The 19,016-nt window shown below is 35.7% G+C and overlaps 1 protein-coding gene across 1 annotated transcript; it reads right to left on the reverse strand.

Moving 5' to 3' along the window:
• Positions 1-487: 487 nt before the first annotated feature.
• On the reverse strand, positions 488-1,781 carry LOC105214755 (fibrinogen-like protein A). Its single transcript, XM_011188359.3, has 3 exons — positions 1,488-1,781; positions 827-1,354; positions 488-758 (listed from the first exon to the last, which is right to left on the reverse strand). Exons 1-3 carry the CDS (start codon positions 1,760-1,762, stop codon positions 605-607), a joined length of 957 nt encoding a protein of 318 aa, XP_011186661.3. The 5' UTR covers positions 1,763-1,781; the 3' UTR covers positions 488-604.
• Between the last annotated feature and the right edge of the window lie 17,235 nt (positions 1,782-19,016).

Here is a 19,016-nt window from a genome sequence, read left to right on the forward strand (position 1 = left end):
AAATTGTTACATTTCCGATTGGCTGAAGCGCATTCAGTGCGCCAAACCAAAGCGGGCAACCAACAACCGAAACCAACTATCTGGCCATTAAAGCCACTAACTATGCGGCCAACAATGAGCAAACACACATGCAAAGCCGTTGCGCCTGGACCAACAGCAACAGGCGGCATGCGATTTTAACAGCCAGTGGCGCCACAGTCAATCGCTTGAAGGTAGCCGACCATATGCCCAGCGGCAGAGTTAGCGGTATGTGGAATTGAAAAAATGCCGAAAATGAAACGTAGGAAAAAACGACTAGCGTCATATTCGACCGGCTAGAAAAGTGCGCCACAAAGCGCCATGAGCATATGATTGCACGTGTGCAAGCGATTAAGCGATTTCATATGGTCGACTTCTGCTTGTCATTGATCTTTAGTGCTGCGAATGGTAATTTATACATGTGCCACATTTGTCAGTTTGTATTTTGTATTTTCTGTATTTTAATGGAAATAACTATTTTTTCAGCTTCACTTTAGTAATTTGTATATAAGTGTATTTGCAAACTACTTCACATGATTCTACAGATGCTCATTTAAAATACAACCAACTGATATGCAATATTTTCTTAAACCTGTTGATATCCATTGCCCAACATTAACTTCCTCCAGCAAATGCTGCTGGGTCGTATCATAATTTGCGCAAACACCAGAGACACATCTTTTTCAATATCATGCCAGTTCAGACCGCCTAAATTATGTCCGAAGCGCCCATTTAAGTAACTAAAAGAAATATATATACATATAAAAGATATATCATCATAAACGCTGTTAACCCAAATGATATTTACCCCCTATAGCAATCTTTAAACCACCAACCGCCGTGGTAATACTCAGCGCAATTTCCTTTGGAGTAATCATTATCACGATCTTGCGTTGAAAATTTCATTCCCAAATGATAGCTTAGGCAATCACCAGCACTCCCGCTATAATTACCCAATTTCTTCAAAATGTAGTCCTCTCTTTCGTTACCAATGAGAATGTGAGAATACTTAGCATAATATTCTGTACCATTGCGTGCTTTCATATGAATATATAACTCCTGTTCACAACCGCTGGTGAGTGCGTGCAGTGTTTCTAAACCGATCCAAAAGTTTTCCGTTATGTTGCCAAATCCCTCCTTATAGTCATGCCAATCTCTTTTAAAATCTACTGAGCCACTTTGACGCCGTTGTATAACTAACCATCCTCCAAAATCCACGCTCTCTTCACAAAACACCTCCAAGTCGGTGGCATTAATATTTTTTAATTCGATTTTGTAAATACCGCCTTTTAAACTTTTATCTGGTGCTTCCATACAACTCGATGGTTTCGCTGCTCTGAAATAAAGATGTAATAACCATGAGTACTACGACATAACTAATTAAAAATGCAGAAAATGCTATGTACACTGAAGATTTAAAAAATATATTAACACTTTCAAAAGGTGCAGAAATAATTAGTAATTTTTACCGATTCGCAAGTAACTGCTTTTCGAAGTTTGTCGTTTTAGTGTCAATTTTATTTTCGCTAATTCCCACATCTTCATCGAAATCATCGTTAACGACTTCTATTTTCACATCACAATTACAATGACAATCGCACACTTTACTTGTATCATCATCCGGCTTGAGACCAAATCCGATATGGAAAATTAATCTGGAATGTAACAAAAGAATGAAAGTAAATCGCAACATTTTTCCGCAAATTGTGCGAACTGTTTGAGCGTCGAAATATGACTGCAACATTCTGCAGTAATCTATATAATGTATACTTATGTATACTCAAAGTATGACCATGAAGCTATTTATAAAAGGAATTTGTGGTATGTTACGATAAGCTTTTTATAATTATGTGTTGACTCAACTTCGGGAATTTTAATTTGTATTGCAAAATGAAACTCCACATCATGCAACAACCCCTGTATTTCGGATATATATAAATCTTCTGGTTATCTCTCTGATAATAAGGCAAATGTTTGACTAAGAAGTGTTGTTGTGTTTCAATAATTTCACTTTATATTCTCGCAAAACATTTTTATAACATTTTTACATACATACGTATAGCGAATAATTGCGATGGCGAGCCCAATTGAGTTTCAGATAGCGGTGAGCTCTTATACCCATGATAGTCGTAATATCAGTAAATTTGTATATGCGTACCGTCGTTCTGACTACCTTGGTATTGCGGAAGAGGTAATTCTGACTATTGGCACCCCCTTTAAAAGCCGTTGACCTAAGGATTATATCAAGCTTTAACTTAGCGTTAAACATTATACTTAGGAGCGGTATAAGTTCAGAATGACGCTCGAGTTTCGGCAATAGTCAAATTTGAATGAATTGAAATCCTCTAAATTTTATTTTAGTGTCTGAATATAAGATTAATCTCCATTTAACTTTATGGGCTATTTGGCGCTCAGTATTTGATATAATTTTCAAAAATAATGATATCATAATTACCATTTTCAGTTGGTTGGTATAAAGATTTATCGATTCCAAAAGTCATGAAGGAAGAATACACCGCTGAACAATATTTCTGACTATCTGCTATTCCGTATATACATACGCGCCATACTTGTAACGCTAAATGTATTTAAAAGCGATCTAAGATGTCAACAACCAACTGGCAAATGAAATCACAAGCGAGAGTGCGTATCATACAATAGATTTATGTCAACGAGCAGCAAAAACAGTGAATGAAAAGGAACGCAACGTTCATATTCATATGCGAATGAGAAACAATTGCATAATTTTTTTCTTTCAAATAAGAATTCCTCATACCATTTACATTACTTACTTACTCTTCTGCCTCTTGGCGGCTCATTTCATCTTATATATTTTCTCTCGCTTAAGTGTTTGTTGCCACGCTTTTCTGAGTGTTTACTCATGCAATGTTGCCTTTCGATTGGCAGAATTAAGAAGATCAGATTTGTTAGCTTATGTTATAAATATATTGCGCATCTCAGTTAAGTTTGTAAGCATCACTTTATAAATTTATTGAAGAATTTCTAGTATTTCAGTAGGTCTGTTATAATTCAGGAAACAAATGTTGAAAGTGACGCTGACAAAGTTTTGTGCGAATTTTTACTTTATTAAGGTGATCTGGAATAAGTGCGAAATAAGGGATTTCTGGTAAAATAAATGAGAGAACTCATTGAAAATAGATACAGTTATATGCCTATCCTCCTCAAAATCTGGGATGTACTCCTACGCCTAATATCTAAATGTCAAATATAATAATATACAGATCAGTAGAATTTGACAATCGTACCGCTTACTACTTACATAGTAATATCCAATAAAAAATGTTTCGATAATTCAGACTCTCTCTAGATGAATGCCTAATTATGCTCCTGGGCAGTTTTGAATAGATATTTCTTCTATACCTTACGAAAGACTTGTATCTTATCAAAAAATATTGCTGTACAGCATACCTTATTTTTGAAATAGATGTTTCAGTGATCTCACGCGATGTCACGCACGCTGTTAATTATGCTGTATTTAGGGATGGCAACGATTAATCATTTGATTAAATTAATCGATTATTTTCATTTAATTTACGATTTAATTGCATCGAAACACCTTTTCAAATTACTCGACTATTACTCGAGTAATTGCAAAATAATCGCAAACAGCATTTTCAAATTTAATACATTTTATATTCATCTAAGTTAGCTTACAAGGGTCGAAATTGGTCACATCAGTCATTAATGAGTGCAAACGTTGTAAACATAGTTAAATTCTAATATGTCAACGTAGTTTAATATCAAAAAATGAATATCTGGTAACACTGCATTTACAGTTAAGTCAAACGCATTTTACGTTCAGTTGTTTGAAGTGCAATGGCGCCAGTTAAAAGCGAAGTATGGAAATTTTTTAATAAAATAAGCAATAACTACGTTAAATATCAACTCAAATATCAAAAGCGGGTGCAACTGCGACCGAAAAACGCAATCGTTTGACAACAAAACATTTATCGAAATTGCTTTTTCTTCAAACTTGGTTGAACAGACTTCTAAATTTTCTTGACTTCATGAATATATTTTCCTTTTAAGACAAATGAATTTTTAATACGATATTTTAATTTTATTTACGTTTTTGTTTTTGTGTATATACCAACACAATTTGAATGTCTGAAATAAGAATATAGTCTCCTATTTACTGCTACTTTGGACTGAGTAGGCAATTGAAAAGTAAAGTCCTCTCTCGACGAACCAAAATCAAACTCTACAAGTCGCTTATCATTCCCGTCCTGCTTTATGGTGCAGAAGCTTGGACGATGTCAACATCAGATGAGACGACACTAGGAGTTTTCGAGAGGAATTTTGCGCAAGATTTACGGACCTCAGAACATTTGCAACGACGAATTCCGCAGACGATTGGAAGAGTTCAGCGAATAAAAAGACAGCGGCTACGCTGGTAGGTCATGTTGTCCGAATGGACGAAAACACTCCAGCTCTGAAAGTGTTCGATGCAGTACCCGCCGGAGGAAGCCGAGGAAGGAGAAGGCCTCCACTCCGTTGGAGGGATCAGGTGGAGAGTGACCTGGTTACACTTGGAATCTCCAACTGGCGCGGAACTTCGAAGGAAAGAGAGGAGTGGCGCGCTCTCATCGATTCGGTTATAACCGTCTAAACGGTTGAACGCCAATCACATACATACATACATATTTTATTGGTTTTATTTTTACGCAAAGTTGCAAAACATAGCCTTTCAAGCAAGAGGCAATTGTTTTACTTTACGATTGCTGTGCATATTTTGAAAAATTTAATGTCATTGTGCTACTTAACTTCAAATGTAGGCCATTTTCTCTTTTTGGATATGTCTGGGACTCTGTGATAGAGCATTATAATACAAGATTCGGCGCTGAAACTGATGGTGGTCTTTATGCAATTTTGTATTATTTGAAAACATTGGAATTAATCGATTAATCGATTTTTTTACATTAATTGCAATTAATTGCAATTATTTTTTTATATCTTTCAATTAATCATTTGATTATTTAATCGATTAAAAAAATTTTTTGCCATCCCTAGCTGTATTTAATGATACGTTAGACGTTAGATGTCGCTGCTGATAATAATGGTTGTGGTTATTGATAAAATAGCAATAAACTATCGAAACTTACCAACTTCTAATTAAGAGCAAAAACAAAAATGTATAACAACTGACCATTATCGAGTAGCCGGCCGTGCAAAGGACAAAAACTGGTTTCTTATTTTTTTAATCTTAATAGATCAAATTAAATTGACTGTGCGAAAAGGATATTTTGTGGGTTTCGGAGGTAGTTCTAAAGTCTTTTTTTTAATCCATACAATCATGTATTTCAAGATTTAATTAAAAATATTAAAAAATTCCAAAGCGGAGCCATTGGACCCTCTTCTCCATTGACCTCTAAAAAATGTTTTTGCCGTGGATAGCATAATTCGTTATTGTTTCATCTGAAATCAATAAACCAAAAATATTTCGATAGTACGTGGATACATAAATTGCCTTATTGAACGAAGGAAAAAAAATATATGTTGGAATAAATTTGTTAAGTTTTCGCCATATATTCTATAAAATTAGTTTTAAAAAATAAAAAAAAATCGTTGTTGAATAACTGAATAATGTTATTTCAAAAGGTCATTGCAGAGAATTTTATCGATCGGATCGATTTGAAAAATTTGGAGAATATTTTATATATTAATCATATTGAATTTTTTAAAGAGAAATATATATATTTTTTAATTTTTAAATTTTTAAACCCCTTAAATCTCTCGGATCGTTTTGTTACTGCTTAAATCTGTTTTGTTTGGTTTTAACTTCTCGCGCAATTTAAGTTTCATCGATTTTATCAGGTTTTTTCAACGTTCTAGATGAGCTATGGTTGGAGGTATCAATGAAATTATGGAAATCGTCCATCCGATCACTGTATGAATTTCCGAGGAGTAAAACAATACATAGAAGCAAAGAAGTTTTGCTATGTATGCTGAGATTGGCAAGGAATTATACACTATGAACTGTTTCTCCTCCTACGGCCAAACATTTAATCCGGATCTATACTGTCAACAATTGGACAGTCTGAATGAACCATCGTTCAAAAGCGGACAGATAGCCTTGTCTAATAGGTGAGAAATATTGTTCCAGCAGTAGAAGACTAGTCCACACAAAACGATAGTGCCAGAAGCTCCGGGAGGTTACACATCACACAAGTGATTACCAACGGCTCTTTTTTATGTCAAATGAGTTTGTTGGTGAAATATTTATCTCTACAGAATCTTAAGCGAATGGGCTGTCCCCTTGCTTATTTTGTGATTACTTTTATATTATTCAGCTGGCAACTTGCGATAAACGAGAAACAATAAAATGCAATTTACTTCCATATTCCCACCAAATCATACTTTTATGTAACTGTAAAAATAAATAGATAACGAACATATTCAATTACTTTTCTTAATTGATTTCGTCATTTAAGCCAATTTATAAATTTATATAAAAGAATTGATCAATTAAGTTCAAATGAACGCTATTGCTATTTTCCAACGCCATATAACCAATTTATGAGAAATATATACACACACAGCTGTTGTTATACATAGCAGTTCAATATTTATTTGTAATTAAACTAAAAGTTTTCGCTCGTTCATGTTTCATTTTGATTGATTTCAATTGACTTGCTACGAACGCCGCGTCGTATGAGTAACTTGGACTGACAACGAAGAGCGCAATCCCGGCAAACAAAGGGATGGCGCTTAGAGACAATGTCCTTAAAATCGATTCAATTAAGCAAATTTAATTGTTCAAACTTAATCAAAATGAAAACTTTTGCGGTTCAAGCGATTATGTAAATATTATCAACATTGCCTGAGGTTGCGTCAACTAAGAAATGCCGCTACACACACACGCACAGGCCGTTGTAAATGTATTAAAATCAACTTTGCATGAGTAGGCTCAACACAGATTCCGGTTGAATGAGATTTTCCAGCTGCTGCAACGGCATAAGCAACACAATAAGCAGACAACCGCAAGTTGAAGACAATAAATACATAAAAACAGCAATGACACAAATAACAGCAATAATAACAATAACATACAGTTGTGAAACATTAATGTGCAACAACAACAATAGGAACAACAAAGCCCCAAGGCAGTAGCAACAAAACGGCTTAGTGGTATTTTGCGATTTGAGTTTAAGAAGCAGCGCTGAGTTTGTACTTCATGCAAGTCTATTATACACCTACACACATATACACATGCAAACAATACAAGTATATATATATATATTATAACCCAGCAGTGAAATGAATGGACAGGAGGAAGAAATGCTATTTATGCACTAGATAGAGTGTTGAGCGTAGAAGAGATAATAATAGAAGCTCATCAAATGTTATTAAAATTATTATACATTAAGATAGTTAGCAACCCAGCAAAAAAATCATGTAAAGTGTTGCTACATAGGAGCTGTTAATTAACACCGCGCTTGTTTAGACCAGCCTCGATTTTCTACGGGGTATTAGAAACAACATTATTATACACTTGTTAAAGCTGGTCGCGCTGGTGCGTTTATATTCCGCTATATTTTTGTACGGTGATTTTTAGTGAAAGTTATCGCCGTCGACATGCAAAAGGCGTAGTTATGCCTCGCCTTACATACTTAAAGCTTAGCGCCTTTGAATCATTTTAAATAAATCAGTGACAGTGACTGAGAAAATTGTCGACGCACCAGGCGCTATCGCCTGCGAACGCCCGCATACCGCAAATCTCACAATGGCGAGGCGTCATGGCGTGTTAATGTAAGCCACAAAACTTTCAAAAGGATTTAGGACTCGCACGCATACACACCAAACACTCGTAAGCGGACGGTCGGCGGCGTTTGTGTGTAAGCAAGTGACGGTGCCTACTTTGTTGTCTGGCAAACTTCGCCGCCAACTATGTGTTGAACGGCCATTATTTTGACATTATTTCCAACTGAATATTACAATCAGTGCTATTCGTTCGCAATATATGTGAGACGGTGTGTTTGTGTTTATTTTGGGATTTGAATTAGACTGAGTAAAATTTTATGGAATCTGTTTATGGGAGATTAATTTGATTGCGTCTTGTACGAACCGCTTTCAGTATAAAATTTTAGTTATACTATAATGTCGGGATGTACTAAACTTTTCTTGTTGCAAACAAATTCTTAAAAGATATATGATTTTGTTGCTATTCATGCTAATAAGTATATTTATAAACTTTTTTATTGATTTACCTATATATACGATTTTGCGATTGGATTCTATTCTGGTTTATTCTTAAGTCTATAAATAATTTATTTATTGTAACATCCATACTCATATTTATATCCATATGACTCTTCGTATTTTAATATGCACATATCTGTACTCATACTCCTATATTATATATTGGCTGTCATACCCCTAATTATTTTCATATTTAATTTTGTACTCATACTCACATTTGTAGTCATACTCATACTTATACTCATACTCATAATTATACTCGAACTCATAATATTGAAATTCGTATTCATACATAAAATTATAAATTGATATTAATGTACGCATTTCATTCAACACTCATAAATTTATTTGTACTCATATTAATGCGGACTGATACTCTTTTTCATTATTATTGATATACTCATGTTATATTGCATTCCTACCCATACTTAGGCATACTCATATTAGTACTTTATACTCATATACATATTTGTATTCATACTCATATCGCAAATAATTGCATTTATTTCGTTGCCAACATTCATTGTTATACTCATACTTATATTCATACACATACTCTTTTTTCCTTTTCGCTTACGCCATCTATTCATATACTCATATATTATATAACGATATTAATGTACGCAAGTCACATTTGCTTATTCCACAAAGACACACAAAATCATTTATATAAAATATAACTTAAAGATTATTTCCAATATGAATTTATCCTTTTGGCAAATGATAAATGATACACAATATATTACAGCAGAACTCATGGACGAATCTGCCCAGCGTGATGTGTCATCCATCCGCTCAATAAGAAGCAATACATAAATTGCAGACGAACATCATTTACTCTCATTACGTCAACCACTCAGCGTTAACCCTTCCAATGACTGCGCCTTATTCATGCATGCGCGAACCACATGAGTATGTATGTAATCACATACTAACAAGAGACGAACAAAAAATGGGTTGCTACTGTAAAAAATGATACCCTTGCCACTGACATCATCAGCACTGATGATGATACAGATAATAATAATATTCTGCTGCTGATGATTTTATTATGCCAAAATTTTTTCTGTCGCACCGAAAGTTTATGACACTCGCAGCTAGCAAGCGCAGAAATGCACCAGCTGTGGCTACACGCGAGCGTCTGCACATAGTCCACGACCGCACACGAGCGTGTATGTGGCAATGAAAAACTGCTGGTGTGGGTGTGTATGTGTGTGCTTTAACCGGCACTTTATGGCATTATTCCCCAATAGATTTAAATTGACACATCATTTGTCATAGTTTTACAATAATTTTTATGCGATAACGTGTGCTAAAGTCATTCGTGTCAGCAGCGTAAGCTTTGCGTAATATACTACGCAGACGCGCATATAAACAATATATAGTTGCTGGCATGAGAAGCGAACGTTTCGTGAGCAGCGTAGGGTGCGGCGGTGGTAATTTTCACTGCTACATTTTGCAAAACTATACTTTATTATCCATAAATGATGCATGTATTTTGCTGTTTTATGTGTTTGTGTGTGTATAATAACGATGATGTCGCTTTATAGTAAAAAAGTGTATTAAAGAAATTAAAATATTAATGAGAAATATTTTTATGATGATTGCATTGTATTGCATCGGTTGTTATTGCACAAAAACGCATATTTTCAATAAGATTCCTGCGGTTTGAACCGTTCAAATAAAATAAATTGTTTTATTTAGAAATTATCAGCATAAAATAGCAATTAATAATCCTTAGCCTTAAGTGACAGCTATTTGTGCCCACACACAATACAAAACTATATAACAAAGTCACATAGACTAGATATTGACTACGTGCGAGATCTAGAAGACTTATATATTCCAAAAGGATTATATATGTATATCGGGTGATCCAAGTAGAAGTTCTTTTTTAATAGCCGCTTTTAACAGATTACAGCGTTTACAAATTGTTCAATTTCATTACCAAAATTCACGTTCTGTAATACTGTAAGGAATGTGTTTCGCATGTGTTTCGCGGGCTTCGCTCAACTTATGGTCAACATAATTGGCCTACTTTGTAACACCTTCATCCATCTTGAGACCCAGCATTCATTATTGGATAATATTCAAACGAATAGACCACGTTCAGTACGCAGTTAAGAAAATATAGCAGTCATAGCTGAGAATAAACGCGTAGACCGTGGAGAGTCGATTCGGCGCAGTTCGCAGCAACTCGGATTGACGTATGGAACGGCTTGGCGCATTTTATGTCGAGATCTTAAATTTAAAGCGTACAAAATACAGTTTGTGCAAGAACTGAGACCACTCGAACTTCACAAGCGACATCGATTCGCTCTATGAGCTCTTGAAAAGTTCCAAGAAAATCCGACGTATTTGAGGCAAATCCCGTTCAGAGATGATTTCTGGCTCAATGGGTATGTAAACAAGCAAAAATACCACATTCGAGGCAAAAGCAACCTGAAGAGATTCAAGAGCTGCTATTTCATCCAGAAAAACAATGGTTTGGTGTGTTTTGTGGGCCGGTGGAATCATTGGTCCATATTTCTTTCAAAAATGATGCCGATGAGAATATAACCATCAATGGCGATCGTTATCTCGCCATGATAACTGACTATTTGATACCTGAAATTGAAGCACGTGATCTCAACGACATTTGGTCTCAACAATACGGCGTCACTTCCCACAAATCCCATCAATCAATGGCTTTATTGAGAGAAGACTTTGGTGAGCAGATAATATCGCGTTTTGGGCCGGTCGATTGACCATCAAGATCGTGTGATATCAAATCGTTAGACTTTTTGTTGTGGGGATATGTAAAGTCTAAAATCTATGTGGGATATGTAAAGCGGATAGTCCCGCTTCGATCCAGGCCTTGGAGCAAAAAATCACTCGTGTCATTTGAAAATTTGGAAACGGATGGACCATCTGTACATAGACATAGCCGCGGCCTACATTTGAAAGAGATAGTATTTAAAAGTATTTGACGAGAATGTTCTTTCGAATGATACTGAACATTTCATTAAATTTTAATTTTCTGTGTTTTATTCTTTAAAAAAGTAGGGAACCTCGAAATGGATCACTTTTTATATTTGAATCATGAAAAAAAAATGTATTCTTTGAAGTTTCTAAAGTTATCTCTTCCATGAAGGAGCTGTTGTTGTTTCACCTTTTCTAGAGCCTTTAGATTTTGAGATTTTATCAAAGCGATGTACTTGATCCTTAGACCATTTCTGATAATATATAACTCTATAATAATAATTATAAAATCTATAATAGTTCCCGGTTCGTTGTTAATGAAATCACTGGCACATGGCAATAGTTTTTTGGAAGTCACATATCTGGGAATCGTATACAGTCGACTCTCGTTAATTCAAACCTGCGATAATTCGAACCTCCCTATAATTCAAAGTTATCACGAGTTCCCTACAAAATCTCTTTATATTTCGAACTAAATCAATACATTTTCATACACTTGGTAATTGGAACGAAAAAATCATTGCTATTTAACAAAACGACGCGTTAATTCAAACTCATCAGCGTCCAACACTCGACAATTCAAAGTTGCAGATAGAAGAGGCGGAAAGATTGTAAGTAAATTTTGCGACAAGTTCAAACTTGTATCAAGATACACGAGCCTTTGTTTTTGTTATGATTAGTTTGACTATTTGTCGCACACACTTCTCACGAATTGGTTTGTTTAGTTATTCAGTTACTGTTACTCTTTCGTTGGTATGCAGATTAAAAGTTAGCGTTAGTTATGAGCCCTAGAAAGCAAGTGATTGCGGTGTGAGTTTTTCTGATTTCGTTCAAGTGGATGAAAATGTTGCTGTCTCAGGTTTACTAACCGATGGCGAAAATTTAACTGCGACAGATACAAAGTAACGATAAAGATGAGGACGATACATCGGAACCTTTGGCAGAGGTGTCAGTTAAGGAAGCAAGATCCTCACTTGATACCTTACAAAGCTTCTGTCTACAAAACAAAAGTGACGAAAAAGCATTTCAGGTACTTTTCCTCTTAAAAAAGTTATTGAGCAGTGTGAGCAGAAGAATTGTGCTTTAAAGCAAACCAGTATAACAAAGTTCTTTCGAAATATTAATTAATTCACATTACGAATGCATGTATGTACACGAATGTACCCCTTAATTCTTGTCATTTTTATATCTTCTATAATATAAAAATGAATCGCAAAATGTGTTGCTAAGCGCATAACTCGAGAACCGCTGAACCGATTGTCTTCTTTCTTTGTTTAGAATGTTTTTAGAGGTACCGGGATGGTTCTTACGGAGAGAAAAATTAGGAAAATTGTCTGAAAAAGTCTTAAATCCACAATTTTCTAATCACCCATACAAACAATTTGTGTCGTTAGTCTCGAAAAAGTCGAGAAGGGCCAAACCGATCTGGCTAATTTTAGTTTTGAAATATTTATGGAAGGCCAGGGAAGGATTAGAAAGTAAGTATATATCGAATAATAAATATAAAATTGTGAGGAAGATAACAAGAAGATGATTTTATTTGAATTGACAACAAAATTATAAAAAAAAAACAAAAAGTAAAACTATTTTGAAAGTTGTCATTGTTGCTTTGATAAAATATTTTTATCATTGTTCAATTGAATAAGGCTGTGTCGATAGCCAAAACAATTTGTAACAAGTAGGGAAAGGCAGCCGAACATTTTATACTCTCGCAATTTATTGATGAAATTTTATTACACACGATTTCAAATAAAGTCCAATATAATAACGGAAATCAGCATATATAGTACATGAGGGTTGAGGTAATTCCTGAACCGATTTCACTCATTTTCAACGCCCAGTTAATGCCATGCACCATTTAGTAGGCAGACAAACGGCAATTCGGCCTTGAAATTCTTCCTAAATTACAAATCAACAAAACAACAGTCTGCAAAATCGCCAAACAAAAAAGAGCTATATAGAAGATTTTCCAGATATTCAAGTCGCTGGAGGTACTGCACAGGACTTTAAAAGATTTACGCGACAACGAAAATATTTTTGGCGAAGCCATGATTCTGTTGGCAGGTGATTTTCGCCAGACTTTTCCAACTGTTGCTGACGAACTAATCACATTCCTAAAATCATCTAATTTGTGGCGACACATAAAGAATCGCAAATTAACAAATAACATACGAGTGTTTTTCCAACAATATCATACTGCGATTGTAGAAATAGTTGAAAATGGTAGCGACGCAGTTGAAACCTCGATGGATTAATAACATTTTTAAGGGTTTCTGTCACTTCATGGCCTCGAAAGAGGAGCTTATTCATAGTGTTTTTCCTGATATGAAACCATAATATAATAAACATAAATGGCTGATTGAATGACCTATATTGGTGGTAAAAAAACAAGGATCTCTTTGATCTTAATGTGACAATTTAGAATTTCGTTAAAGGAGAATTGACACAGCTACAAACCAGGATGACGTATTCAATTATCCCACAGACTATTTTAAATTGCTGGACTATCCCCACTCACTTGCAATTAAAAGTAGTGTGAGTTGACAACACTTAATAACTCGAAGTTTTATTTATTTTCTCTCACAAATTTCGAACCATTTGATATTTCAAACACTCGATAATTCGTAATATTTCAAGAGTCCCTCGAGTTTCGAATTAACGAGAGTCGACTGTATATACTATTAAAATAATACTTTTATATATATAGCAGCTGACTAACCTAATGTGTAACACTGTTACGAAAAATTCAAAAAATTTCACTTCTTATGTGTACATATGTACTACTGCAGCCCATTGTGCCAAATATGCACACTTCAATGCGTTCCTCGTCACGTAGACAATTAAGTTTTATGTGAAATAAATTCCTAGCTGTTAAAAATATTCAATTAAAGTATATAAAAGCTTTCACAGCAATCGTACGTCTACACAATTTATTCTTATTCAGCAGTAACAACCGTTGCAATTGCTTTGGAATTTCAACCAAAATAAATTTTACCTAAAGTCAACGAAAGTCGAGATAGACGAGGTAGACGAGTAGTTGGTTGGAGTTGATGCTGCTGCTGCAGTGAACGTACTAAAATACAAAACAGCCACTTCAAAAATAACACAAAACCCGCATACAACGCTACATTGCTGCAATGTAACGGTAAACAACGCCGAAAGCATCAGCTGAAATAGCAATTGCAGTTAGCATACTTTGCGGCGCACGGCCCAGTTTTCCTCCCGTTACAATTACAGTTACAGCTACAGCTACAGTCGAATGCCTGCCGGCTGCAGTTTCTGTACAATCGTGTCAGGAATGTACAAAATTTAATTGAGAATTGCAAGTGCAGCAGCAAACATACATACATTCACGTGTGTATGGATGCGTGCCTATGTATGTAGGTGTATGTATGTAATGCAGTTCTACGCTCATTTACAACGCCGGTAAATTGTAACACGTATCTGGGTAATAAATCTCGTAAGTTGGCACGGAAGCTGCATTAGGCGAGAGGGTAGCCAACAACAACAGCAGCAACAAGCACTTAAACACACACACACACACCTTGGTAGCAATGATATACGTATGTATGTATTGGTATGCATATACATATATAATTACTCCTAGTTATTTTGCTGTTGTTGTTGTTGTTGTTTCATTTGTTTATCTGCATGCATGTATGTATGTGTCGATAAGTGAATGTTGAGCGCGAAGCCGTTGACAGCAACGCTGAATGCTTGAGTGACATAGAAACATCGAAACATACAAGTCGAGATGCTACCAAAGCTGCAACAACAACGCCGCACAGCTGTGTTGCCCCCCGACAACAACAATGATGATCGTCACACCGAAAATAGGCTTTCCTTTGCTGTCACTGCTGCCGTTATTGTTGTTGTTGGTGTTGCAGTTGCAGTTGCCATCGGTAGACGAAGTTTCCCCATTTAATAACGTCACTGGGTGCTTGTCACATTTTAACCGCCACTGCAGGTACTGGCTACGTGAGCTTTTGTAGTTTTGCCAACTGCGCTAAAGTGGCGTACAAATGCGCCCTAAAGTAGGCAAAAACTTGTTGTGCTCCATTGCTGGTTGTGCGGCGATATGTCGGCAGTTACAACTGACACACACACACACACATAGACACGCTGTCACACAACGATTGAATTGCATGTAACGCCTGCGTAAGTTGGAGCGAAGATAGTGTGGAGGAGGGTACGCCTGCCACATAGCCGTCAGCATCGCTGCTAATGATGACGGCGATGGTGATGTTGATGCGCCGGCAGGCAGCGTGCAGCAGCGCACAATGTTGAGTGAAGTCGAGTCAAGTCGAGTTGCGAGCTGAACTGCCAGTCGTTCCCTGACGCCGCCGCCACCGCCGTTGAAGGATGCGCAGGTGTTATTGCGCGCTCGTGCTGGTTTTCCTTTTATTGCGCTGTGTTGATGGTGACGCTAACTACGCCACGTTGACAAATTCAAATTGTTTTCGGGTGATGCAGGTAAGGGCTTGTTGTTTTGAGCACTTAGGAAACTTCGTGGCGCAAATGTGTGCACTTTTATGTGCAAAATCAATTGTGCTCATTCGCTACGTGTTTTCTGTTTTTTTTTTGGAAATGCGGAATTTTTTCGCAATTTGTGAAATCAAATTATTCGGCGAATAAAATTGTATAAATTACTACTGAGATTTAGTTTTCAATGAGCTAATCAAAACTATGTTGTTCAGTAAAGAATAATGCCATTTGTAATATCGTGGATTTATTTGCAAAGCAAAGCATATCAGATAAAAATTAGCATGTAGACCGAAAGAGAGAAAAATATTGAGATTGCTGAAGTGATAACGGAATAAAAGGGGAGAGAGCTGGTGAAATATGGAGATCGTGAGTGAGAATTTATATGGTGAGAAAAATATTTCAATATTTAGTTCTATTCTCTCTCTGAGGTAGTCTGTTGTATAATCAGCGCTTACGGCAACTAAAAAAGTAGCATCTTATATATATATAGGTTCTGATATATAGCAATAATTTCTGAAGCAATAATTTCTTACTCAACAATAAAAATTGAAATTGTTTAGGCATATAATTCCTTCTATATTGATGGATCCAAAAATATCCGCATATTTCATCAGACAACAATTAATAGAAGGTATATCTAAGTGTGCTCTCTACAGTGCTCAGTACAAACTGATAAACTCAAATGAACATTTTGTGAGATTTATTAAGTTAATAAATTCACATAGCGATCGTAATCAGCCCTGAACTTTATATACTGGTACTCAATAATTAAAATGTTTTGATTGATTGACTGTTTATATAACCGTACCCTTTGTAAATTATTATTTTTGTACTCATAAACATTTTTGTACTTATATTCACACGAATAAATATATTCATATTCGTACTCACATTCATATGTGTCGAGTTCATATTTGTACTTATATTAATACTCATATTTTTACTCATATTCATTCACATATTTGAACTCATAATATGTTTATATGTATTCATATTTATAAATATAGTCCTATACTTAAAAATGTAACGTATATTCGTTTTCATAGTTGACTCATACTCACATCCATATTCTACTCACATTCATACCCATATTAGTACTCGTTTTAACATTATTATTTGTACGCATTCTCATATTGACATACACATAATTCGGTACTGATATTTACCCATCAAGAATTGAGCTTAATTAATGTCTCATAACTTTCATACTTTTTCTCTTCTCTCGCCTTTGGAACTTCGCGTTCTCCTTTAATTCTACAAACCAGTCTTACCATCTAATTCGGCTTTGTGACTTTCATAAAGTCATTTCAATTTGTAAATCAACTTATATCTAATATTCAGTAAAGAATGACATTAATTGTTAATTTACCCTCCCTACTTTGCCTGAGTCCAATTGTGATTACTCTGAAGATAATGCACAGCAGCTATCATCACACTATTATCACGACCAACACAAAAGGCTTCGACAATTTTCCAATTTCGCCAGCAGCTTGTGTCGTAGCAAAAATTGGCTGGCATATCTACTACATATTTACCGTTAACTGTGAAAGAAGCAGTGTGGAGCGTTTACCTGCAACCACATATCGGATGATTGTGGTTTGGAATCGAATTTCATTTCGAAATTGTCGATCATGTCATCAACGAAAACATGACGAATTACGCAAAAACTTCCGACACTATGCTGCAAATGAAGTAGGAAAAGTTAGTTGCATTGTATGGGCAAAAAATCCATCCAGCCAAAAAAACGGATGATGGCAAGAGTGTGATGGCTAAAAGCTTTGATGAGCCAAATGAGAACCACAAATGGAGGGGAAAAGTGCATCGAATGGCTGCGTTGTTGTGAGCAAAACTGTTGACAGTCAAGGCAAATAGTGTTTGCGATTAAGTTTACCCAAAATGAGAATGATATGATGCTGGAAAAACCCTTACTTTTACGCATCTACATGTGTAATTAAACAAGCAGTTTTATTGTAATGGGCTGTCCTAATGTAGGTTTCTTCGGAACTCAAAAATATGCGAACATGAGTGTGTTAGTTAATGAACATACCCAGATCCAGGTCAAAACAGAAATTAATATATCAGGCTATATTCTTCGAAAGTCGGATTTCAATATTTGCTTACTGGTGACTTAAATGAAGAAGAGGCTTAGTAGCGGTGGAGGATACCATCGCAACCATACCGACGGATTTAAAATGAACGGGGGAGTAGGCACATGAGCATTAGAATATTCCGCTGATCTTGTCTTTTCTCTCTCTATTCGTCTACTATATTCAGACATCATCTTTCAGCTCAAGTACATACAAGCCTGTGGAGCTCTTCAGAACAAGTACGAGAGGTTACAGAAAGCAACCATATACAGAGAAAGCTAGACAGCATTGCTTGTCTTGTCGTTGCCAAATATTAATTCTAGTGTACTCAGTAAGTAAGTTAAGTTTTGGACTCAATAGCAAATAAACTTCCACTTAGACAAAATCTGACAAAATCCAGATCACAGAAATATTTTCGGTAACGAAAAAGCAGATGAGTTGGCATAGTCTGAAGTCTCTCTAGACGAATCCAAAGCAGACTTTATATTCTTCTGCCTTAGATCTCTTCGAAACATTTATGTAAACCTCATATTTTTTATAATAATTATTATAATTTAAAAACCTATTTACACTTGAGCCACCCTATACACGTTTACAATTATGCATGCACATATGTATGTATTTAGCGGAGAAGTACATGTGTTTGAGTACTTTGTTGAGTGGAGTGCGTTTATCGGGCTTTTTATCAGCAGTCGTTAACGACAACAACGGCAACAACGCCGCCAATCAACGGCATCAACCAGCACCACATCAACAACAACAGCAGCAAAGTGTGTAAGCGCTTCCATTGAGTCTTCTGCAAATAAAGTTGGCAATCATTTCTAGCAGCCGCTGTCGCCGCTACAGCGATAACTGCTGCAAATTGAAAATCAGTTTCTGTTCGTTTTTATATTTGTATAAACAACAATTAAAATGTTCAGAGCGTTGATTTTTGCTATCGACAGCTTGGTAAACGTACTATTCGGCAGCCGAAGCCACACCACCACAAAACTGTGAATGTGAATTCGCTTGTTACGCTCACCAACAAAAACAAAAACAACATGTACAACACATACATACATACCTATACTATACAAGCGCACTTACCCGATTAATTGAGTTCTCCATTCTTGACAAATGGGTAGCAAAAAGTAATTAAATTTTATTGCAACGTCGATTTGTCATCACACTTGTGGTTTTATATAAATGTGATGGATTTCCAGATGACTAATGTACACATTATTATCAACGTTTCGAAGAGATTAC

The sequence above is a fragment of the Zeugodacus cucurbitae genome, chromosome 3 (genome assembly GCF_028554725.1).
Source record: "Zeugodacus cucurbitae isolate PBARC_wt_2022May chromosome 3, idZeuCucr1.2, whole genome shotgun sequence".
NCBI lineage: Eukaryota > Metazoa > Arthropoda > Insecta > Diptera > Tephritidae > Zeugodacus > Zeugodacus cucurbitae.